The sequence below is a fragment of the Diceros bicornis genome, chromosome 1 (assembly GCF_020826845.1).
Source record: "Diceros bicornis minor isolate mBicDic1 chromosome 1, mDicBic1.mat.cur, whole genome shotgun sequence".
NCBI lineage: Eukaryota > Metazoa > Chordata > Mammalia > Perissodactyla > Rhinocerotidae > Diceros > Diceros bicornis.
Window position 1 is genome coordinate 40,715,110 of NC_080740.1, and position 26,399 is coordinate 40,741,508.

Consider the following 26,399-nt stretch of genomic DNA (forward strand, 5'->3'; position numbering starts at 1 on the left):
ACTTTTTTCTGATGCAAATTTAAAAGGACAAAATCATTGCACTCTAGTAACAGTTGCTCTCTGATTTTTTTGTATGTTGTATGATTTATATAGTTTTTAAAATGCAATTTTTATTTATGTAATTTTGTACATAATGAAGACTAGCTTATAATTAAGAAAACTTGGATTAAAGTCTGTCATTAAAAAGAAGTTCAGGGGCTGGCCCAGTAGTGTAGTGTTTAAGTTTGGACGCTCTGCTTTGGCGGCCCAGGCAGTGTTCACAGATTCGAATCCCAAGCGTGGACTGACGTACTGCTCATCAAGCCACACCATGGTGGTGTCCCACATAGAAAAAAAAAAATAGAAGAAGATGGACGCAGATGTTAGCTCAGGGCCAGTCTTCCTCAGCAGAAAAAGAGGAAGATTGGCAACAGATGTTAGCTCAGGCCAAGCTTCCTCACACAAAAAAATAAATAAATAAAAAGAAGTTCATTTTTTTCAGGTAATAATGAACCACTGATTTTGATATACTTTAGGTAGATGCATTTTTTTAGTTTATTTTGAACAACTTGTGTGCTGCTTAAATTATGCAGTTTTGACTAAGAAAAATTTTCTTGAGTAATACACTGCGTAACAAATACTCGGGCCGGCCCCGTGGCTTAGGGGTTAAGTGCGCATGCTCCGCTGCTAGCGGCCCGGGTTCGGATCCCGGGTGCACACTGACACACTGCTTCTCTGGCCATGCTGAGGCCGCGTCCCACATACAGCAACTAGAAGGATGTGCAGCTATGACATACAACTATCTACTGGGGCTTTGGGGGAAAAAATAAAATTATAAAAAAAAAAAAAAACTTATATTTTGGTCCTTAGATAAACATCAGTAATAGGTCATTCCATTAATGGAACTTTACTTCAAAATATGTTTGGCAACACAATTTTCATCATGATATGTTGACATAAAGTATCTATCCCATAGTTCCTATCTGTTCAGATATTTCCTACTTAATATAGTCTAAATCTATGTGAGCAATGTGATAGTGATGACTTTAATATGTGATTTTTTTGTCTATCAATTCAAAAATGAAATTTAAGCATAGCCTACATATAACTGTTAAAATTTTAAGTTACTACAAATTCAAGTGGTAAAGAAGTTGATTACATTCTGTAATGTCACTTTGTATTTGGAACCTTAGGTAAGAGTTTTGAAAGTTTTTTTAAATTCAGTTATTTTAACTTGGTATATTTAATAAATTTTTTCATTTATCCATGTTAATAGTGAAAAATATCATTAATACCAACAGGCAGCTCACCTAATGGATTTTCTGAAAAGTTCTACCTAATTGTAATAGAGTGTACTCAAGACAACCGTTCATTGTTACAGATGTGGAATTTACATTTAAAGTCCATTCCTGTCTCGCTGGGTGAGTCTTTTTTTTTTTAACTTTAGGCTTAAATTAACAAATTATATGTAATTAGACAGTTCAGTACATATTTTTAAAGCTATTCTTATTGAGTGATAATTATAATTTATTCATTTAATTAAAAAGGCAAAATGATTCTCTGATTTTCTTGCTATAAAGAATCATACTGAGGGCCAGCCCTGGTGGCCTAGTGCTTAAGTTCAGCACGCTCCACTTTGGCAGACTGGGTTCAGTTCCCAGGTGCCAGCCTACACCACTCGTCTGTCAGTGGCCATACTGTGGTGGCGGCTCACATACAAAAAAAAGAGGAAGATTGGCAGTGGATGTTAGCTCGGGCAAATCTTAAAAGAATCATGTTGATATTTGCTTTTTTATCTTTTATAAGGCAATTTTGGATTGTAAAATGTAGCAATTGTAATGTTTATAGGGTTCCCCCCGTGGTTTTGGGGTTTTTTTTTATGTTTCATAGATGAAAAAGTAAATACGAAAATATCTGAAGCAGTTTGGCAGCCAGAAGAACATTATTCTTCTTCTCCAGAGAAGATCCTATCTCCTTTTTCACTGAAGTATCAGGCTTGCAGAGCAAATCTCCAGAGTACCAGCAAGTTGACTCTGTCTTCAGAAATGGTTTATAGCCAAGAGTTGCATTTGCCAGAAGGAGTTGAGATAATAAGTGTTAAACCATCAGCAGGTTTGTAAGTTTTGTGACAAGAGACAAATCAAACTTTGTAATCCGTGAGTGTTTACTAGGTATTTAAAAATAGGTGCAGCTGTCTCTTATTAAATCCACACAGAAGCAAAAATGGAAAGAATATCTTTAAGTACCCTAAATTGAAAAGTTAAATTTCTCATCATGTTTTCAGATTACTGTGGCATTTGTCAGCCAGTTGTAGTCTTAAAAAACAAATTTTCGTTTTCCTTTTGTGAAGACAAAGGGGAAGTTTCTAGGGCAGCGATAGTAACGAGGGTGCAGCTCATTTGCCAGTTTTGATAATACTGGTAGTGGCTGCCTGGAGCCGTGTGCTATGAAGGATTCTGAGTGTGTGGTTCCTGATATATATTTATCATTCTTATCATAGGGCATTGGTTCTCAAAATGCTAATTTTGGGACCAGCAGCATCAGCATTATCTGGGAACTTGTTAGAAATAAAAATTGTTGGGCTACACCCTGGATTTACTGAATTACAAACCCTGGGGTGGAACCCAGCAGTCTGTTTTAACAAGCCTTTCTGGTGATTCTAATGCCCACAAAAGATCAAGAACCGCTGTTCTAGGGTATTAAGAAAAGCAAGACGAAATCCCTCTCTTTATCACCCAATTCTTTCATTTTCATAGACAAAGTATGAGTTTTTGGTCTTTTCTACTTCTCTGTCATTTTTTTGACTGATACTTTGAATGCTTTTCAGTTTGCCATGTTGTTATAAGTACTTAATCTTTTCTAATTGGTGAAATTAGTGGGAGTGGGGATATTAACAGTGTTCTGATAACTTAGTTATATTCTGTTTCTTTGTATATTTTAATAAAAGAGGCATCAATGCAAAGAAGGTTAAAGTTGGAAAAAGAATGACTTGCATTGACACAATTTTGATAGCTGTTATCCTTAGCCAGAACAGTATGATCTTCACTACTGAATTCCAGTTAAAATAATATGACAAATAGGAAAGAAACTGAAGATATTTTGTAAAAACAATCCTCTTGTTTAACTTTGGCCCAAGTTGAGGCTGGAAGAAGAAAAGAAGTTCCAAGGAAAAAGGAAAAATTTGTTTTGTTTGACAAAAATAGTAGTATAGGGTAAAAACTTTTTTTCCTAGTCTTAGAATTTTTTTGTGTGTGTGAAGACTATTGGGAAGGATAAGCTCTTTCTTCTCTGTTCTGCTCAGTGAAGCCAGTAGACAATGCTAATTGTGTCCTTTTGCAATATTGCTATATTCTTTGAGTACCTTTTTTTAAAAAACATTATTGCAGTTATGTTGAAATGTGCTTTTAAAATAGGATAAATAGGGGCCGGCCCGGTGGCGCAAGCGGTTGGGTGCGCGCGCTCCGCTGCAGCGGCCCGGGGTTCGCTGGTTCGGATCCCGGGCGCGCACCGACGCACTGCTTTGGCAAGCTATGCTGTGGCGGTGTCCCACATAAAGTGAAGGAGGATGGGCACGGATGTTAGCCCAGGGCCGTCTTCCTCGGCAAAAAAAGAGGAGGATTGGCGGATGTTAGCACAGGGCTGATCTCCTCACAAAAAAAATAAATAAAAAATAAATAAATAAATAAAATAGGATAAATATTCTATATAACATTTCTGTGTTATAATTAGTAGTTTATGATTAATCGTTTAGGACAGGGGTTGGCAAACTATGGGCCATCTACCTGTTTTGTCTATAGTTATCACTATATGGCCCTTGAAGAAAAAGTTTTCTCACCCCTGGTTTAGGAAGTTAGGAGTATATAATTACATTAAGCCCAAGCAAATGTTATGTCCCACTTAGGAATCTTCTCAGCATCAGTTATATCAAACACACCTCAATCATGGAGGGCCCATTTAGTACTTAGGTAAGCATGGGCCATTCACAAAATTGTGTTGAAAAATATTACAGAGAAGGAGCCAATGAATGTTGACAAAGTTTTTTGAATGTATTGATCTCTTTAAAATGAGATTTAGAATAGTATATAGAACTAGCAAAGAGTTGTGAAAAGAATGCTGGGTTGAGAACCGGGACTGGAATTCAGGTTTTCTACTTCTGCCTTTTTCTAGCTATTTCATTTAGGCATAAGATACTTAACACATTTGGCCAACAGTCCTTACCTATAAAATGCAGGAATTGAAGTAAATTATCTCAGAGTTCTCTTTCAGCTCTAGGTTTTGGTAATATTGTCCTTTTTATATACCGTTTTGATGTCATTAGAAGCTTCTTACTGATCTTGTTGAACTGTAAACTAAATATAGAGTGTCGTGTTAACAGTAGTTCATACAAAAGAATAAAACCATTAGTACATGAAAACAAACATTTAACCAAATTTGACCTCTTGTTAATGGATTATTTTTATTTTAGGACATCTGAGTTCTTCTTCCATATATCCCATATGCAGTGCTCCTTATTTATTGGCAACTTCATGCTCAGATGAGAAAGTAAGATTCTGGAGATGCAGAGTAACAGATAGAGAATCTGCCACATCAGAGAATGGAAAAATGGATCTTGTATATATTTGGGAAGAATGGCCGTTACTTATTGAAGATGGACTTCAGAGCAATAGTAGTATAACTGTACCTGGTAGGCCTATAGAAGTTAGCTGTGCACACACAAATCGTTTAGCAGTAGCGTATAAGCAGCCTGCACCTAATAGTAGATCTTCTCAGGACTTTGTGATGCATGTAAGTATTTTTGAATGTGAGTCTACAGGAGGTTCATGTTGGGTTCTTGAACAGACAATTCATTTGGATGAATTAAATACAGTGTTGGATTCTGGCATTAGTATTGATAGCAATTTAGTGGCGTATAATAAACAAGAGGTATATTTATCCAGTAAAGAGAGTATCACATCAAACACAAAACATTTAGTTCACTTGGATTGGATGTCTAGAGAAGATGGTTCTCATATTCTGACTGTAGGAATTGGATCAAAACTTTTTATGTATGGACCCCTGGCTGGCAAGGTACAAGAACAGGCTGGTAAGGAAAGCCTGGCATTTCCTCTCTGGGAGAGTACTAAAGTTGTGCCTGTTTCTAAATTTGTACTGTTACGAAGTGTGGACTTGGTTTCTTCTGTAGAAGGCTCTCCACCTTTTCCTGTTTCTTTATCATGGGTCCGAGATGGCATCTTGGTGGTAGGAATGGATTGTGAAATGCATGTATATTCCCAGTGGCAGCCATCTTCTAAACAAGAAGCTGTTATAGCAGATTCATACAGTGGGAGCACTCCATCTATAACAAGTTTGATAAAACAGAGTACCTCATCAAGTTCTGGATTACATCCTCCAAAGAAAACTCTCACTCGATCCATGACCAGTCTTGCACAGAAAATCTGTGGAAAGAAAACTGCATTTGATTCTTCTGTGGATATGGAAGATTCAGGTCTTTTTGAAGCAGCTCATGTTCTTTCACCAACTTTACCTCAGTACCATCCCTTGCAGCTTTTGGAACTCATGGATCTTGGCAAAGTTCGGCGAGCAAAGGCCATCTTGTCACATCTTGTCAAGTGCATTGCTGGGGAAGTTGTGGCTCTTAATGAAGCTGAATCCAATCATGAGCGCCGCCTTAGGTCTCTCACCATCAGTGCTAGTGGAAGCACTACCAGAGACCCCCAGGCATTCAACAAGAGTGAAAATACAGATTACACAGAGATAGATTCTGTCCCTCCACTTCCTTTATATGCCTTACTTGCAGCAGATGATGATAGCTGTTACTCATCTTTGGAGAAATCTAGTAATCAGAGTACCTTAAATAACTCAAAAGAAAGTTATGATGAACTTTTTCAGATCTCAGCTTTAATGACTGATAATCATGTGTTAGAGGCAGATGAAGAAACTACAAAGCCCAGGGTTATTGACCTTTCACAGTACAGTCCAACTTACTTTGGTCCTGAGCATGCTCAGGTTCTTTCTGGCCACTTACTTCATTCTAGTTTACCAGGACTCAGCCGGATGGAGCAGATGTCTTTGATGGCCTTAGCAGATACAATTGCAACTACCAGCACCGATATTGGAGAAAGCAGAGACAGAAGCCAAGGTAAAACTAAATTGGGTACGGGATTGGAGGAAGACTGATGATAATATTTTTACTTATTTTCACAGAAAATAATCTTAAATAATTTTTATAGAAATGATGCCCCGTCAAGGCTTTTTAAATCGTCATTGCTCACAGTAGTTTTAACTTGAATATATACTATTTATCCCATAAATCATAGTACTCTGAGAAGGTGCACACAGATTCATTATGGCCTGTCATTTTTACCTAATTGTTTAATAATGTTAAATATCCAACTGAATCCTTTTGAGTTTAACAAGTTAACATTCTTATTAAATAATTGCTTTAGATAACCTGAAAATAAAAGGTACTTTCTGCTTTATTTTTTCTCATGTTGTAATGATCCACTATCAGTTTGGTTTTTAAAATATTGAGGTTTTTTAAAAATTAGTATTAATGTATACTCCTACCTAGAAAACAAGAGTAAGCATAATAGAGTTAGGTCTTTTCCTCACCCAGAGAGCATTTTTTCTTCTTAATCTCCTGAGTTATCAACAAATTTGAGTGTAAAATTCCTATCAAATCTCAAATAAGATCTGAAATTAACAAGTCCAGCCTTGTGTACCATAGACAGGTCAGTAGGATGCATCCCAGGAAGTATGCTTGAAAGGAAAATATGGGGTAAATTTAACAAAAAAAATAATAAAAATTTAAAATTTAAGAAAAATAAGTTGGTCATGAATTGTGACACTTTAAGAAGTATTACTAATAGGTATCATTTTTTGGTGTGAATATATGTGTTTTATGTTTTAATCATTTAAAGTAAAAATCATGCCCTCCCACCGTATAACTGTTTCTTCCAGTATTAGCGGCAGATTATTGGGATGGGATGTATGACTTGAATCAGTGTGGAAAATATTGTAACATACACCACGGAGAAGGTTAAACTATTATAAAATTGGATCACATTTTAATTTAAATAAAATTCAGATCAGAGAAGGTCAGATTACAAAAAATGTCATAGACCCTGAGTCAGTTCATTCTCTTTTTTATTATTTTTCAAATTGCTTAACTATACTACTGCTTTTTTCTATAATATGTAATTGTATAGAAAAATATTAGGTAATATTTAGACGGATAACTTTTGTCAGTTTCAAAATATTTTGTCTCTGTATTTGGTGCTGTGACATATGCTGCTTGTCAGAGTTATTAGCATTTACTTATGTATTGCTAATAAAATGATTTTTTAAGTAAATACTTTTTTTTTTTAATAGGTGGAGAAACTCTTGATGAATGTGGGTTAAAATTTCTTTTGGCTGTTCGACTTCATACTTTTCTTACAACTTCCCTTCCAGCTTATCGAGCTCAACTTCTTCACCAAGGTGATTTTGGTAGTAATCTATTAAAAGGAAGTAAGGCGAGTAGAAGAGAGGCTTGAGAACTTTTAAGTTTGTTTTTACCCAGATAGGATAATGATGAGAAATTTGACACATTCTAAGTTTCCTTCATGTATTTTTAAAAATGTTTATTTCCTCTTAATATTGCTTAAAATATTGGAATTTTTTTGGTAGGTGAAAAAAGTTAATGAAGAAATGGATATTGGGCAGTTGGATATTCTGTGTTACATTTTTAAATGCATCATACATTAAAGGCCAATTAGTATCATTTCATTCTGTTTAATTTCTTCTTTAGATTTTCTTTTTTATCCTTTTTGACATTTATCTAAATTCAGTTTTTTCCTCCAAATTTGAGTAACATTTTTGTTAGAAATAATACATATTCAATTTTTAATTATTTTACAAAAAAAGAGTACAGAACATAGAAAATAAAAATTCATCAACCCCCAGAACTACTGTTAACATTAATGTGTGTTTCAGATCTTAGTTTAATAACATTTCAGATACTCTTATATCCTGTTAGTGAGGACTCACAAAGTAATGGAAATACTTGACTTAGGTTTAAGATATCTTAAACAAAACAGGTTATTTATTGGCTCAATGCCCAGGAAGTTCAAGAGATAGAGTTGGCTTCCAACATTATTGGATCTTCAGGTTTAAACAGTGTTGTTGGGACTTTACAGGTTAGTTTCTGCTCATTGATCTCTGTCTCTTATTCTCTCTTCCTTTCTGGCTCTTTCTCTTTCTGCTTCCTCCTTCCCCTCGTTTTGCATTTAGCTTTGGAAAGTAAAGCTTAAAATTCCAAGTCAAATTCTTTAATTATTTATGAAGAATTATTGAACTTGGTTGAGAGATAATAGGAATCTAAAAATAATTTAGAATAACAATCCATTCACAGCATAGATTTTTTTTTTTTTCTGAATTTTTATTTCTTTATTTCCAAAGATTTGAGTATAGTGGGCATTTTGGATTCCTTGGCACTGGATATTAGGTTCAAAATTTGAGTCCATATGTGTCAAAGCCACATCTTATAATTAATCATTTACTTCATTAAATAATACTAAACAAAATGTACTGTGAAGAGACAAAATAGAAGGTGAACAATAACATGGTTGGGCCAGTAGGTTGAGAGAATTGCTAATGTAAATGATGCTGGCTAAATAGAAAAGGATCTTACTAATGTGGTGATATGAGGTAATAATAGTAATTATGTGCCAGGTACTATTCTAAATGCTTTAACTATATTATTTCTTTTAATCCTCACAACAATGTAATAAGGTAGGTGCTGTGATTATTCACATTTTGTAAATGAGAAAATTGAGGAATCAAGAGAGAACCGGCCCAAAGTTGTATAGTTAGGGATGGAGCTGGAATTTAAAGTATGCATTCTGATTCTAGAGTCTTTGCAGTTTTAAGTTCTGTTCCCCAAGCTATACTGTCTGCTTGATGCTTTTTTAATTCTATGGAGTTAAATCCACAAAACAAATGTTGGCCAAAGGAAGGTGGGAATCAGCTTTGAGGAAGAATCATACCAGTGTAGAATCATCTTTGAGGAAGAATCATACCAGTGTAGAATAATGCTTTAACTGTTTCTCATTTTCCAACAAAAGATCTTGGATAATACCTAGAGAACAGAAATACTCAGCACAGTGGTATTTGCCATGAACGTTTTTTCTTATATTTAAGTATATATATTTTAATTAGAAAATGTATGCTCATTGTAGAAAATATCGAAATGATAGAGTTGTTTGGAGAAGCAAGAAAAAAAATAACCCATATTCCCTCCAACCCTAAACACTTAATTGTAACCCTTTGAGTCTCATATAAAGTTTAGACATTTTTATGGCAAATATAGAACACACATTTCTGGTAATCATTATATAATCATGTTTATATTTCTTACACACATTATTTTTCATATTTCTTCAGGCCTGTCTACTAGTCATTTTGCCTGGGCATTTCACTCAGTAGCAGAAGAAGAACTGCTGAACATGTTACCAGCAATGCAGAAAGACAATCCCACTTGGTCTGAACTAAGAGCTATGGGTATAGGGTGGTGGGTCCGAAATACTCGTATCTTACGCAAATGCATAGAAAAGGTAAGTGTTTTATTTTGGTACAAAAATAAATTAATATATTTTAGATGTGTCTTTAAATGACATTCTATATTTTCTCCCGTTACTCTTTCTCTTTTTTGAAGTAAAAAATGCTTTTAAATATTTATATTTCAAAATATCATGTTAATAAAATTTTTTAAAATTTATATTTTAATTCTTAAATTGCTGGTGGACACATTTGTTTAGTAGTATATGTCTGATGTTTACAAAATAATATATATATACACATTTAGAAAAATAGAAATAGTACAGAAGAGCTTATAATGAAAAGCATAGTGTTGTTCCTACCTCTCTGTGTCCTTGGAGGCCACCACCGTAAATTGCTTTTGTAATTATAAAATAAATAAATATGTATATGTATATACATACATGCATGCATTCATATACATATTTTTTTAATTTATTGAACATTTAAATAGATAATGTGTGCTAGTCTTGTATATATGGGAAATTATTTGTTCACTTAAAAATTGTTTCTGTGAAATTTTGTCCAATATTTTCTAATTATAGGTAGCCAAAGCAGCCTTTTATAGAAAGAATGATCCTTTAGATGCTGCCATTTTTTACCTTGCAATGAAAAAGAAAGCTGTGATTTGGGGATTATATAGGTAGGTGAGAAAACTGTGCTTCAAAATGAGAAGTTTTTCATAAAGAGTCAATGTATGAAGTAAAGATTTGTTGTGCTTGTTAGTGTGATTCATGTAGATTCTTAGTTATTTTTGTATTTAAGAAGAGATTTCATAGGGAAAAAGTCTAGGTGTTTTCTAGAACAGAAGAATGTTGATGAGGTCACTTCAGTTTGTTTTCAGATTTATCAGTCCAGAAAAACATTTTCTTGCTTATTTTAAGAACTTCTCTTGATGCTCCTGTAGAAAAAGGAACTAGACCAGAAACTTCCATCTGGAGTGGGGAAGAATATGAATTGGTGGAATCTGGAACAGACATCTACCCTCTGCTTTATTAAGAGCTCATGGACCAGCTATTTCTCCAAAATGCCCTCCTCCTGTGGGCCCTGACCTCATTCTTGAGCTAGGGTCACTTAGAATTTTTCTCTTTCACTTGTCCTCAGTAAGACTTGGTGAATGTTATTACTATATACTATATATACTATATACACATATATATATACACACACACACACACACACACTATATACTATATACATATATACATATATATATATACACACTGTTACAAGTCACTGTTTGTTTTGGCTTCAGTTCCAAGTGAATCCATATGAACAGCAGCCTTTGGGGGAAAATCATTGCACCAATCAGTTTTCTAAGAGACTAGATCTTTTAGGATTGTTTTGAGTCAGAACAGATGCCTTAGATTTTGATCACCAGAGTTATCCTCAGGTGGGCAGTGGGGGTAAAGGTGATTGATGAGGTTTAAATGGTGAAGCAGCACAGAAGTTAATATAAATTATATTTTGCATGGATTTAAAAATAATTTCTCACAGTGCTGCTCATGCACTTCTCTTTGTAGTTTGAAAGAAATTTTTTCAATAATCTGTGAGATTTATATGAAAAAGTAAATGTTTTACCATAAACATTTTTGGTCAGAAAAGAAGTAGGTGTATAGTAATTTACAAACTGGCAATTTTCTTTTGAGTCTTAACTTTTTAAGTTGCTGTCTTATAAAATTGGTTCTGATGTAGAAACACTGTGTTCCAAAATTTTCATACTTTTTTTTTCTTTATAGATCCCAAAAAGACACCAAGATGACACAGTTTTTTGGACACAATTTTGAGGATGAGAGATGGCGTAAAGCAGCTTTAAAGAATGCTTTTTCTTTGTTAGGGAAACAAAGATTTGAACATTCTGCAGCATTTTTTCTTTTAGCTGGTTGTCTCAGAGATGCAATTGAGGTAATGAATGAAACTTTTTTAAAAAGAGCATTGTCATCCTTTTAAGCTCTTTATCTAGGGCTTAAATTTTTTTTTTTTAATTTCAACTTAAGTGTAGTGGAAATAACACAAGGCTAAACTAGTAATATTTAATAGTGACTTTTAAAATTTCGTCATTTAACTTGAATGATGTTTATACAGAATTAAGATTAACCCTGTTGTGTGTTGGTTAGTAGAGATAACTAACTGACTCTTAAGAATATTCATGAACAGATTAAAAAAAAAGTTTATCCTATCAGTTGAAACATATTTGAACTGTATTTGCCTCTGTCTTAGTTGATGAAGCTTAGCAAATTTTAACTGATTATTTCTCAGTAAAGATTAAAAATTATAAACATTTAAAATATCATAACACTTCTATCTCAGATTGCCCTTTTGCTCAGAGTTTCATTCAAGTGATTCAAAACAACTTTTTAATTTGGAAACACTATAGTCTGTTGAGATGGAGAAAAGTATAAAAGTTCAAGAATAAAACAATATATGTCATTTGAATTGATGCTATTGAGAATTATTCATTATTTCCTCATTAGGCTGCTTCTTTTTGAAAATATATATTCAATACTAGCAGGTAGATTTGCAAGTTTTAGCATAAATGTTGTCAAGTGGATTTGCTAAAGCAAGCAGTATATATGTTTTGTTTGTTATTATCTTTGTTGGCTAATTTCAGATATTAGTAAAGCCTTGTGTTCGTCTCATTATTGGTGAGTCTATTGAGTTTATCTTAAGAGGAAAAGATGCCCCTGCTTATTTATAAACAATATTTCTTTTTTTTTGAAGGTATGTCTTGAGAAACTGAATGACATTCAGTTGGCTCTTGTAATAGCAAGACTCTATGAGTCTGAATTTGATACATCTGCAACATATAAATCTATTTTACGTAAAAAAGTTTTGGGAATTGATTCTCCTGTCAGTGAACTCAATTCATTGAATATAAGTATGCATTTTGATCCTTTTCTTCGGAGTATGGCATATTGGATTTTGGAAGATTATGGTAGTGCTCTGGAAACATTAATAAAGCAACCTATCAGAGAGGATGATGGTAAGCTTTACTCCTAAGATATTAATGATTAAGAGTTTTATTAGTATTTGTTAGGTGCAGAACACACTGTTGGATGCTAAGGGTAATACAAAGCACGTTGAAGACGTGGTCTAAGACATTATGGTTTACTTGGGGACATAGAGTTATATATACAGTTTTTTGGGGTTTTTTTCCCCAGAAAAATAAATCAGAAAACTGAGGACTTTGAATGTTCTGTATTTATGAAACCAATGTATTGAACCTAAATATTATCAACATTTGAATATAAATGTTTTGAAGAAGATACTGATATAACGTCAATTTATCATAGGTGGAACTTAGTGTATTTGTTAATAAGTTTTATCATTTTTATAGTAAAAATGTACTTAGTGTAAAGAAAGTTGACTTAAGTAATGTGATTAAGAATCTTAAGCTAAATAAATTGTTGACTGTCTTGTTCATGAGATGAGTGAGGTAGAGAATTTATTGTAATATACCCTTTTGAGCTCTACTTCTGCCTTTTGTTTTAGAATCCTCTCTGCTTAAGCTTTTCTAGAGGTTAGTATAAAAGGATTCTTTACATAAATTCATGTAAAAATGATGGGATATGCTTTTCAAATATTTTTCCATAGGTAGAATTGAATTGTGTCTGGTAGCTGGTATAGTAGATGTCTTATCATTTGGAGTACTAATTAGAAAAGGTTTTAGTTCATAGCTTTTGACATAGCATCGTTAAATCAGGAAGTATCATATGTCTTACTATGAGAGACTTATGAGAAAGCCATGTTACTCAGTTGTTCAGTTCTCCTAGCCATCTGAGCTAAAGATTTCCACACTGGCCTCTGAGTAATGAAGAGGGAAAAGAAAAGGCCTTTTCCAATCACTTTTTTTATACTTACCCATATTCATGTCAAAAATGTATTTTGATTTGGGATTAATACATGACCACATGCTTTTAGAGCCAGTTAAACTATTCTAGAAGAAAATTTTAAAAGATAATAATGGCTTGGACCAGGGTGATTGGAGTGGAGGCAGTGAGAAGTGGTTGGATTTGGAATATCATTTTAAGATTGACTAGATAGGACTAGATTATATATGGAATGTGGAGGGAATACGAGTCAAGGATAATTCCTGGGTTTTTAGCTTGAGCAACAGATAAATGATATGGGGAATACTAGAAGCAGAGTTTGGGGAGTGTTGTTTTAGAAAGAGAAGACTTCTCTGATAAGGTGACCTTTGAGCAAAGACCTAATTGAAATGAGCAAATGATTAATGTAGATATCTGGGTAAAGAGTGGTTTAGGCCAAATGCACACTAAATAAAAAGGCCCTGAGGCAACAATGTGTACATGTAAATGGAAATGTAACGTAGGTCTTTGGATATAGTAGTCTAGATTTTACAGGGTGAAGTTGGGACTGGAAATAGAGATGTACAAGTTATCAGCATATAGATGGTATTTAAAGCCATGGGACTATATGAGTTCCCCCAAGGAGTGTAGATAGAAAAGAAGTCAAGCGCTGAACTCTAGAACACTCAACATTCAGAGATAGAGAAGATGAGGAAGATCTAGCAAAGCATTCTGAGGAGTGTCCAAGAAAGTAGGAGAAAAAGAACTAAAAGTGTGTAAGTGAATGTTTTGAATTATCTTAGATTACTAAATGAAGAGATGTGAAATCAGCATAACCTTTATTTTCCTACTGTGATAGAACACTTTCATTGCAAATGTGTTCTTGTCTGTTCAGTGCTATGTATTAGTGTGGTCTGTTAATAAAATTTAGTCAAAAGACCAGGTAGATAAAGGTGCCATAGTAGAGAAAAAGGACTACAGTACAACTTGTGAAGAATTTTTCTTGGCTCATTAAATGAATTTACTTTCAGATCAAGTCATGATGTCAGCCTGTAATCCTGCAGTTTTTAATTTCTACAATTATCTAAGAACACATCCTCTTTTGCTGAGACGTCATTTTGGATCATCTGATGCATTTTCCACACACTTGAGTTTAACAGGAAAAAGTGGACTGGCAGGAACAATTAATTTAAGTGAAAGAAGATTATTTTTTACTACTGCCAGTGCTCATTTAAAAGCTGGCTGCCCCATGTTGGCTTTGGAAGTATTATCAAAGATGCCAAAAGTTATCAAGAAAACAAAACCGTTTTTTAGAACATCTAGTTTTTTGGATACTAGTAAAGACTGTTCTCCTTCTTCTCCATTGAAATTGGATGCAAGGGAAGATAAGTCTTCTGCTATCGATCATTCACAGTCACTGATTAATGGTTTTGGATCTTCTTCAGAGGGTTCCTCAGAGAAGCAATCAAACTCCACTCTTTCTTTTGACTGGAGCCAGCCAAGTGTTGTATTTCAGGATGACTCTTTAGAATTAAAATGGGACAGTGATAATGATGAAGAAAATGAGGATCTCCCTATTTCAATGAAAGCACTAAAACCTTTACAGAGAAAAATAGAAAAAAAAATAGATGAAACAAGTTCTAATTACACAGAATCTCTCAGCACACTAGATGAAAATGACATTTTAAGTCCATCAGAAGATATAATTGCAATTCAATTAAAATTTAGAGCATGTTTAAAGATTCTCACGGTAGAACTTCGTACTTTATCTACTGGCTATGAAATCGATGGTGGAAAATTGCGTTACCAACTGTACCACTGGCTTGAAAAAGAGGTAATAGCTCTTCAGAGGACTTGTGACTATTGTTCAGATGCTGAAGAATTACAGTCTGCATTTTGCAAAAATGGAGATGAATTTGGATTAAATGAAGATTCTGAAGATTTGCTTCACCAAACAAAAGTGAAACAACTGAGAGAAAATTTTCAGGAAAAAAGACAGTGGCTTTTGAAATATCAGTCACTCTTGAGGATGTTTCTTAGTTACTGCATACTTCATGGATCCCATGGTGGGGGTCTTGCATCTGTGAGAATGGAATTGATTTTGCTTTTACAGGAATCTCAGCAGGTATGTAACTTATATGATAGTGATGTATGAAAAACAGTTTTTGATATTGCTTTTTTGGTTTTTAAATATTAAAATTGTTGATTTTCTTCATTATGGTTGCTTTAAAGAATGCTCTTTTTTGTGTAGTACTTCATATTATGAATTTGTAGAGTTAGTATGTATTGTGGTTTAACGACAATTTAATATCAGGTCCTATGATCTGCTGACTTCATACTCCACATTCTTATATGAATGCCTTATAAGGTGATGGACTTATCCTTATGATAAGAGGGTATTGTCCCATAATTTTTCAATGTAATAGGTGGAATGTTGACCTCTTCAAGTCCCATCTAACTCTATAACAGTTTCTGTTATGCTTTTAATTTTTGATTGTTTCGAAGTTTTTCAGAGGGACCCCTGAATTACTTAAGTAATGGATTATAACTATAAAAAGTTGATTAACCTTTTTTCTTTGTTTTAAGGAAACATCAGAACCAATATTTCCTAGCCCTCTGTCAGAGCAAACCTCAGTACCTCTCCTCTTTGCTTGCACAGCCAGTGCCAAAACAGTAGTTGCCAATCCGTTATTGCACCTTAGTAATCTAACACATGATATTTTACATGCCATAATCAACTTTGATTCACCACCCCATCCTGATATCCAAAGCAATAAAGTAAGTATACTTGGTTTCAGTCTTTTAACTTACCTAAATACTATGATAAAACTAAGAGATAAGTGTTGAGGCTGTTTATAAATAATTTTAAACATCAGACTATACATACTGATTATTATATTGCAAAGTTGATATTGGTTTTAATCAAGGCATACTTCTGGTCGTAGGCCAGGCTCATCTTACTTGTGTTACTTATACCCAATAGAGTACTTAGGTTTTAATCACAATGCTAGTTATTTAGTCTTATTTAGCCACTTTATTAAAATAAGAGTAATAGGTGTGTATGCAGATATATAAGTAGTTCCTTTAGCAGTTCACTTAGCCAAAAAGCTGATTGTTTTTAGAGATAGAAACTTAATATTTTGTTGTATAAGTACTGATGTGTAAGTAAAGTTTTCCTTTGTTAATATTAAAATATTATGTATTTTGAGGATAATTTGAAGTATTTTGCCCCTGTCATTCCTCTAGGCTAGACAGTGATGTCTTAACTAGCTATAGCAGAATCACCTGAAGTGCTTGTTGAAAGTTTGGATTTTTAAGTTCCCTCCAAACTTATTGAATCAGTCTGTGAGAGTGAGTCCCAAGAATATGTATTTTCAAGAAGTTCCTCAGGTGATCCTGATGCATAACTAATCATGTAGTTATCTAATCAACCATATCATCTTCCTATCCATTATCACTCCACTTTATCTACTGTTAATATCACATTTCATATTTCATCTTGACTCACCAAACGTATTGAAATCCTTTAAAATATGACCCAGTTTGACTATTTTTGTATCTCTCTCTTTTTTCCTCCTCATTTTCTGTCTAGTTCTTGCCCACCTCACAGGTTGTGATATCACATCAGTTCAATTTTCTGCGTCCCCTAATGGTGCCCTCTCATATAGTTTTACCCCCTTGGATAACCTTAATCCTTATTATTTAATTTTGTCACTTCTTTTCCTATACTACTCTGTAGTATAAATGCCCACATTGCATATTATACATTTAGGAATTTTATTTCCTTCAGATTGTACTCATTTTAGCCAAACTCTATTCTATATTTAAATTTAATAATAAACATACCCCTGGTGTATCAGTTAGCTTTTGCTGCTTAAAAACCACCCTGAAACATTAGTAGCATAAAATAGCCATCATTTATTTTGCTCATGATTCTGTGGACTTGCTCATCAGTGCTTCTGGTTTGCATCAGCTGGGCTGATCTCTGGATGTTTTCATTTCTCTTTGGTCTGCTGGTAGGTTTACTGGATTCTGGATGATCTAGGATGGCCTCATTTTCATTTCTGGTGGTTGGCAGACTGTAGGGCTTTCAGGAGAATCTGGGTCATATATGTCTCATCCTCCAGTAGGCAATCCTACCTTATTAGTCTGGGTTCTCTAGAGAAACAGAACCAGGTAGGGGGTGTGTATGTGTATGTATAAATGCATAATTAGTCTAGTCTACTTTCTTACCTAGGTTAAGCTTCTCCTTCATTCTCAGATCTACTTCTGTTATTTCTCTTATCATGCCATGTTAATTTGTATGTATATATGTATGTAAAGAGCTTTATTATAAGCAATTGGCTGACATAATTATGGAGGCTGAGAAGTCCCAAGATCTGCAGTCAGCAAGCTGGAGACCCAGGAGAGCTGATCGTGCAGTTCCAATCCAAGTCCAAAGGCCTGAGAACCAGGAAAGCTGATAGTAAGTTACGGTCCGAAAGCCAGCAGCCTTTTTTTGTGTGTGTGTGAGGAAGATCAGCCCTCAGCTAACATGCATGCCAATCCTCCTCTTTTTGCTGAGGAAGACTGGCCCTGGGCTAACATCTGTGCCCATCTTCCTCCACTTTATATGGGGCACCACCACAGCATGGCCTGACAAGTGGTGCATCAGTGTGTACCCGGGCCGCCAGCCGCGGAGCACGCACACTTAACCGCTATGCCACGGGGCCGTCCCCCCAAAAGCCAGCAGTCTTGAGACTGAAGACGAGCCAATGTTTCAATTCTAGTCCAAAAGCAGGAAAAGACCTATCTACCAGCTCAATGTAGCCAGGCAGAGCTTCCCTCATGCTCAGCCTTTTTGTTCGATTCAGGTCTTCAATTTATTGGATGAAGCCCACTCACATTAGGGAGGACAGTCTGCTTTACTCAGTCTACCAATTCAGGTGTTAATCTCATCCAAAATCACTCTAAGAGAGACACCCAGAGAAATATTTGACCAAATGTCTGGGTACCCCTTGGCCCAGTCAAGTTGACATGTAAAATAACCATCACACCTAAGTAATTTAATGTAGTGGTCCCGAGAGTTTAAAGAACAGCAAGAGGAGAATTTGTAAGGCCTTTTTGAGGACTAGGTTCAGAACTCACATATCACTTCTCCTGTGTCCTCATAGTCAAAGCAAGTCACAAGGCCAGCCCAGATCAATGATGGATAAATAGACTCCACCTTTTGATTGGAGAAACTGGAAAGTATTCTGATCATTTTTGCAATCTCCCAGACATGGTCTTTGCTGTCTTCCTTTATATGATGATATCCTTGAATTTTTTTCATACCACATGTCTTATTGGTAATTGAGGGAGAAATAGGACTTAGATTTTAATCTATTGTTCCCTGTTTTTATCTACATGAAAGACTGTGATACTTCATAACTAGGTCAAGAATGTAGTCTTGTTAATAGTCTAATCTACTTTCTCACCTAGGTTAAGCTTCTCCATCATCCTTAGATCTATTTCAGTTATTTCTCTTGTCGTGCTGTGTTTAGAGCCTTCTCTTCCTCAATACAAGTGTTTGCCTTTCAGTTGCTGTCTTTTATATCTCTCCTTTCTCTAAAATTTCACTCTCTTCAAATTGTTTATTTTCTATAGTAACTAGAATATGTGGTAGCATGTTCTTCAGTGACCTGTCCGTAGATGAACTGTCATTTATTCTTCATATTTTGGTTGAGGAAGAAGCAGGTTGAGTCTCTGAGAGCTTGTATTTAATACATGGCTTATGCACTACTGAATAACTAACATCTGTTCCCATTTGCTCTTGAAATAGAAATTAGGTAGCAGGTGTGTATTTTATAATTTCTGCCAAAGGCCTCAGTGTTTTTTCTCTAATTTCTCCGTAGTAAGACCTCTCTAGACAGAAATGCATGTTAAGGAAAAAAAGGAAATAGTTTATAAGGGCATAATGATTTTTTCATCATTTTAAAATTGCTGATTATATTAGGTATTGATAAATGTTACATTTTTTTAAAGTTATACTTAATTTTATTTTTTTTTCCAGGTATATGTAATGCATACTTTAGCAGCTTCACTTTCTGCTTGTATTTATCAGTGCCTTTGTGGTAGTCATAACTACAGGTAAATATATTTTTGTGAAATTTAAGAATGCTTGCAGTGATCGATGAGGTTTCAGATTTTGTATGCTCTTGCTTTAGAAAACCTATACAGGAGTCCACTTTAAATAATGCAAAAGCATATGACTAAAATGTTGAGTACTTTTTTTTCATCTTTGAACTTTTAGCTTATGCCTTTATGGCATAGGAATCTCAAGTAAACTGTTGTCAGTATAACTTATTTAGCAGCTTTTTATTGATCACTGTCCAGTGCCAGATGTTGTGATACCCGCTGAGATAAGGACTCCTTCCTTAAGGTCAGTCTTGTTAGAGACACACATGTGAACTGGTAAATGATATGTAACATGGTATTGTACTTAAATAAGTACTAGAATGTGATAGATCGGAAAAGGCTTGGGAGCACAGAGCAGGGAATGACTGACTTGGAATTGAGAAAAATTTTATGGAAGAGTTGATGTTTATAGTTTTTCTCTGTTACGTCCTAAGGTTTCACTATAATTTATCTAGGCTTTTTAAAAAAAATAATGTTTGACACTCTGGGTCTTTGTTTAGTTCTTTGAAATTCTCTGACTTTGTTTCTTCAAATAATTTATCTTCTTTCTTCTGTTTCCTTTCCTATTAGATATTGGAACTTGTGGGTCTCTCTTATTTTTCTTTTAGATTTCCTCTCCTATGTTCCTTTTCTTTATTTCTTTTTGCTTCATTTCAGGAGAAATCCTAGCTTCGTTTTCCAGACACTAATTCATTCTTCAGCAATGTCCTGTCTTTTATTTAGCCTATCTGAGTTTGTGATTTAGAAATTCCATTTTTAATATTTAAGATTTCTGTTGATTTTAATAGCCACTTTTATTTTTATAACCTATTGCCTTTATTTCTTGACTTTTTTTAACGTCTCTTAGTATAAAGCACTTTCCATAGTGTTCTGATAAGTCTGCTTCCTCAGGTGCAGGTCTTTTAATGAGTTTGTTGTCCCTTACATGATGTCAGCCTTCTTTCGTGTTGATTTTTGGTTGTCTGTTTATCTTATGTGTTTGAATTCTCCCATGGGTAGCCTCAGTTTACTGCTCTAGTTATGTATTCCCAAGGTAGCTTCAACTTGATTTCTTTGATTGTGGTCCTCCAAGAGTTCACTTTCTTGTTATTGAGTGCGGCTTTATTTTCATTGATGTATTTTTATCTTCCTTATAATTTGCATAGGCTTACTGTGGTGGGGGAATTTTTTTGTTGTTAGTCTACCATCTTAAAACTGGAAAGTAAAGCAAGAGAAACTATTTACAAATGCATCAAAATGTTATGACTAGTAAGACTTACCAATCAGAACAGATCTAAACCAATAAATGTGCTAAATTTAAATATTATATTCATTTACTTAACATCATAAGGTATGGGAATTTCTGACAGGGTTTAACAAAATTTTTTGTACCATTTTCTGTCTGATTTATTTCATAGTTTATGTCAAGCTGCAAATTATTTTGTTCATTCATCTGTTTACTTAGTTTTAGCTTCAAGTGCCGTTTAGTTTTGGAGAAGCTTACTGTGAATTCCCAAATTGTGTGAAATACTCCCCCCTTTTGCTTTCATAGCACTGTATGCATAGGTTTTGTCTTTAAAAGCAATATGATTATTTGCATTGCTATAAAGCAATAAATTATTTGCTATAAAAGCAATGAAATTATTTACATCTGATTATTTGCATCTGATTCCCCCACCAGGCTATAAATTTCATGGGGACAAAAACCGTGTTTTTCATTAGATGCCTGGCACCTGGTACATATATATTGATGTAACCTACCCTGATGTAGGGTAAACTAGCCATTAAATATCAAAGTGAACCTAAACTGACTTTGTTTTTAAGCAGATGACCTTGTTTTAAAGTTTGATATACAAGCTTGCTATTTGTGGTCAATAGTGATTTAATTTTCTCATTTGTACATATTCTGTCTTTCACTAAATAAATATACTTAAAAACTATCACGTGTTTTAATTTAGAAAATTTGTATATTCACACTTAAAGGACACTTTGTTTTAATATAGCACTAGACTATAGAGTACAGTACTTAGATGTAATAGTATAACTAATAAACAAAAATTTGTATTTAAGATATCCTAGAAGGTAGATCTAAAACATGGAAATATTACATGTGAAATTTGTTTTAGATCATTGTATATTATTATTATTATTGTTTTTTATATTGTTATTATTATTGTAGGTCATTGTAGATTATTATTATTTCGATGTTTTCTTCTGTTAGTTCATTTCAAACAAATCAGTTTACTGGAATGGTGTATCAGACAGTACTGCTTCCCCATCGACATTCTTTGAAAACAGGAAGCTTAGATGAAGCAATAACTCCCAATACATCACCGGCTCAATGGCCAGGTATAAGTAATTTACATATGTGTGAGTTTTTTCTTAGCTTTATTGAATTTAATCAGATGAGGAAAAAGTAGATTTGGTGTGGTTTTGCTGTATGATAATCATTGTTAAATATTGTTAGAATTGGTATCAGTTCAGTATTCACCACTCATTACAAATTATGCAGTTACTTAACATTAGTATTTCCTTGATCATTATAGTAAAATAACTCAAATGTTTTTTTGTATCACTTTTTATAATTTTGCTTTTGTCATAATAGAAAAACATTTATGGCAATTAAATTTTATCTATCCAATTTGAATCAGATTATAGATTTTCAATGTTTCTTTAAATTGAACAAATAGCTCAACATTCATGCATTAACATGATAACCTAGTTTATGAATCTAGAGAAGGAAATATTTTAATCCTAATACAATAAAGTTTTTTCAAAAATTAGAAAATGTAGTTAATTTTTTATTTTTTAAATTTATTGTCAGTGGTAGCTCTGTTTGTTTTTTGTTCTAGGAATAACTTCTCTAATTCGACTTTTGAATTCTTCTGGCGAGGAAGCCCAGTCAGGGCTTACAATCTTGCTCTGTGAGATTCTCACAGCAGTGTATCTTAGTCTGTTCATCCATGGCTTGGCAACACATTCTAGTAATGAACTATTTCGGATTGTGGCCCATCCTCTGAATGAAAAAATGTGGTCTGCTGTATTTGGTGGAGGTGCGCATGTTCCCAGCAAAGAACAGACACACTCAAAAGCTTCACCCGGTTAGTTTTTAATGTTTTATTTTATTTTATTTTATGTTTTTAAGGCTGAAGCTTTATTTATTCATCTGAATGCTAACTTTGTCAACTGTAGTTATGTTTTAATTTATTCACAGAAAGTTCTTTTTACAGACCATTTTCTTAAAGCATGAACAAATAGTTTTATGGTGAAAATGCAGTTTAAAGTTTCTGGTGCAATTTTCAATTTTAAGATACTTATGCACCAGTGATTAGAACTATCTAATGTAATTTTCTTAAGTCTTTTACTATTGTAATTTTCATTTGCTTTAAAATATACTATAACATTGGTTTTTGTTCTACCCCAAATACAGATTCTCTCTTCTTTCTTTGGCAGGAAGGCACTTTGCTGTGCCTAGCCCCCACCAGGTAGTGGTATTCTCCATGGAATGTGTGGGCTTTTCCAAAGCTCTTTCAACCATCAGTTCTCATAGCCCTCCCAGTCTTGCAGGCAAGATATTAGCTTTAGAAATAGGCTTTTACAGTTCAGCTTGCTATGTGTTGTTTTGCAGGGGTTGGGTACACTGGGCCAGTTTTATTTTGTTTCGCACTTATAATAGAAAATTGAGAAATTTGCTTTAATCAAGCCATATTTTTGAGGTAAAACAATGATTAGCATTTTAGAAAACCATCTCTGCTTTTTTATGCTGCTTTTAAATTCTTTGTTCTGATGTTTTCTATCCCTTAGACTTTAACATTTTTAAATGTGTAAAAAAAAAGAAATGTCAGTGCTAACCATGGTATATCAGGCTATGGCTTGAAATGACTGGGAAAACATTTAAAATGAGGCTGCTTTATGTTTTGCATATTATGATTCTGGCCAGTAGGGGTTTTGGATTTCTAAGTGTTTGTAATACCATGAAAAGTAAATATTTTAAACAATTGTATCCCCTTTTCTAAACTTTCTAATATTGAAACTATGTATGTTATATTTAAAGATTGAAATGCCAAGCTTTCTTGACCTGAAAAGAGTATTCATGATGCTTTCTACCTTTCTGTTGTTTTCTTTTTGTAATTTATTGACCTTTATGTGATAATCTTGGTTTTCAAGTTTTTAAAAATATTTTAATTTTCGTAACATCTCTTTTCTAATTTTAGAGAGTAATTTCCTGTGCTTTATTTTTTTATATCAATAAAAGATATCAATAACTTCTCATGAAACTTACCTTGGAATATATACTTAACTTCAGATATCTGAATTTAATTAAAGAAAAACTTTCAAAGTCTAAGAGTAAAATCTATAGGTCTATGGAGATTAGTATTAAATAAGTAATTGGTAAATTAATTTTGGCCCTGTTTTTAATGTGTTCTAAAAGAAAATCATTTGTTAAGACTCTGATCTTGTTAACGTGAAATGCTAAAAAGGGATAAATATTTACTATAGAATGTCCACATACCTGTAAAAAGTTAAAAATACATTCTTACTAACCAGTCAGCAGACCTCAATTTCAACCATTTTTGCTGAGTGCAGATATGTAAAGAACTTTACTCGAAGTCTGGGTTTTTCTTTGTCTAAGCACTCAGATTTAGTTGTTTCTAGGCACAAATACCATTACATAAATTATCTTTCAAGTACTATCATAAATACCATCATAAGCTATATCCCACCACTTATCGAATCCTGAATAATCAGAGTAACCAAAAATTATCTCCATCTATACGTTTAACCTCTTGGATTGGGACATTGTAGCCAAATAATAGAATACTCAAAACATGAGGTTCACTTAGTGGTAGGGCTGGTTGTAGCCACATCCAGGTTGTGTGATGCTCATCTGTCTTTAGGAACCCAGAAACTATTCTGAACACAAACAATCATAGATATAAGTGAAGAAGCGTTTACGAAAAACATGAACGATGTGATTTATCAGTTTGCTAACCAGAAAAAAGGAGTATACTCTCTGAATGATGAAGCCAAAGGCCTGCTGGTTTCAAAGCTGATCTGGTTTGAGAAGGAGCAAGTAGAAAAAGAAAGAAAGAAAGAAATAGGAAAAATGGAAGAAGTGAAGATAGTAGATAGTGAAGGCAGTAATAGTAATTAGAAGCAGCAGTCCTGTGAAGCAAATCAAGTGACGGTTGGAGAGAGAATATCTGAGAAGAGAAAATCAATGAAGGGACAAGAGGGGTGGCTTTCAATATAAGGCAAAGTTCTGAAATCTCAGGTTTTGAAGGCGTTGTGTTGTTCTGAAGGCACACCAACTAAAGCAGCACAGCAGCCTGGTAAATTTTAGGTCAGGTAAGCATTCCTGTATGTTTGAATTACTGCTAAACCTAATCGTGATGTCCCAAGAGTCTAATTACATTAGATAATATTCACTTGTTGACCAAGGAAATAAAACAATGTGTTTTACAAAAGTTGATCTAGGGGCCGGCCCGGTGGCGTAGCGGTTAAGTGCGCACGCTCCACTGCTGCGGCCCGGGGTTCGCAGGTGCGGATCCCAGGCACGCACCAACGCACCACTTGTCAAGCTATGCTGTGGCGGTGTCCCAGATAAAGTGGAGGAAGATGGGTACAGATGTTGGCCCAGGGCCAGTCTTCCTCAGCAAAAAGAGGAGGATTGGCAGCAGATGTTAGCACAGGGCTAATCTTCCTCACACACGAAAAAAAAAAAAGTTGATCTGAATTCAGCCAAAATTAATATTTTTTAGTTTTTAGTATCTAAATTTGGCCAAATGAAAACTGACAAGTCTGGAATATTTCCTTTCACTGACAACCTAATCAGTGTCAAAGTGTTGTATATTGAAGATGAAATACATGCTAAGAAACCCTAAAAATGTGTCTTTTAAAAAGTGTTTTCATAAACTTAATATTAGGAGAGGAATTTAAAAGTCACCATTTGGTTTCCTTTTCTGGTATGGATTCTGATTTTAATTTTCTTTACAATAAGGGTCTCATGAACTAAATTATATTTCTCTCTACATGTCTGTTAATGTACTTAACGTACTAATTCTTTTAGTGACATAAAATTTAAATATGACTTAAGCTTTGTAATATAAGAAAATGATAGATGATTTTTATTAGACTTTAGCTTGGCAGGTCAGAATTCTTAACAAAAATGTTAATGTACATAAATCAGTAATTTATTTTTTAATCAAATTTAATTTGTGAATTCCACATGTGTTAATGAAGGATTTATTTTTTTGAGTTAATTAAAACTATAATGCAGGTGTATGTTCATGGAATTTTGAATTATTTGTTATGGTTAATTTTTAAAGAAGACAATCAGCTAAGCAATAGGAATTTTCAAAAAATTACTTTTTTTCTGCTAACAGTTAGAAATCCATACTTTTGCTTTTTATTGCATATTGTAGAGCAAAACAAAATACTTTTATTTTAGAATTTTTATTGTATTTTGTAATAATATTTGCAATTAGAAGAACTGTGAATTTTCAATCTCTATCTTGATAAAACTGTAGTACTGATTTTTATGTCTTCAAATTGAGGAATGAAATATAAAATGTGTGTTTTATTTGTGGTAAGCATGTCATTTTTTTCACTATGAGACTACTAATGATGTTTTTGACATTTTAAAGCATATTTTTGGCTTAGCATTTGATAACTTATGTTAAATACAGATCAGAAAATCCAGATGTTCTGCTTTTTCCCATAAAACTTGTATAAAAATAGAAGCTGTGTATTCACTGTTCGTGATTGTACATGTATGTCATTGCTATCATTTCTTTAGCAAAACAGCAACATTTCTTGACCAGAAAAGATAAGACTTCAGCACATTTAAAACAGAAAATAAAATCAACTATTTAAACTATAGTTGAATATGCCAAACAC

The 26,399-nt window shown here is 33.9% G+C and overlaps 1 protein-coding gene across 6 annotated transcripts in view; it reads left to right on the forward strand.

Moving 5' to 3' along the window:
* The window catches only part of DMXL1 (Dmx like 1), a 131,846-nt gene that overhangs the window by 51,070 nt on the left and 54,377 nt on the right, over positions 1-26,399 (forward strand). For 5 of the 6 annotated variants that reach the window (XM_058539078.1, XM_058539068.1, XM_058539097.1 and 2 more), the window contains exons 16-28: positions 1,281-1,400; positions 1,870-2,091; positions 4,445-6,118; positions 7,351-7,458; positions 9,403-9,572; positions 10,101-10,198; positions 11,295-11,460; positions 12,277-12,538; positions 14,396-15,489; positions 15,951-16,142; positions 19,396-19,472; positions 21,721-21,848; positions 22,352-22,600. In XM_058539078.1, the coding sequence (XP_058395061.1) occupies positions 1,281-1,400; positions 1,870-2,091; positions 4,445-6,118; positions 7,351-7,458; positions 9,403-9,572; positions 10,101-10,198; positions 11,295-11,460; positions 12,277-12,538; positions 14,396-15,489; positions 15,951-16,142; positions 19,396-19,472; positions 21,721-21,848; positions 22,352-22,600 (4,560 nt within the window). Of the gene's footprint in view, positions 1-1,280; positions 1,401-1,869; positions 2,092-4,444; positions 6,119-7,350; positions 7,459-9,402; positions 9,573-10,100; positions 10,199-11,294; positions 11,461-12,276; positions 12,539-14,395; positions 15,490-15,950; positions 16,143-19,395; positions 19,473-21,720; positions 21,849-22,351; positions 22,601-22,952; positions 23,067-26,399 lie in introns of all 6 variants that reach the window. The other variant, XM_058539116.1, reaches the window with a different exon arrangement.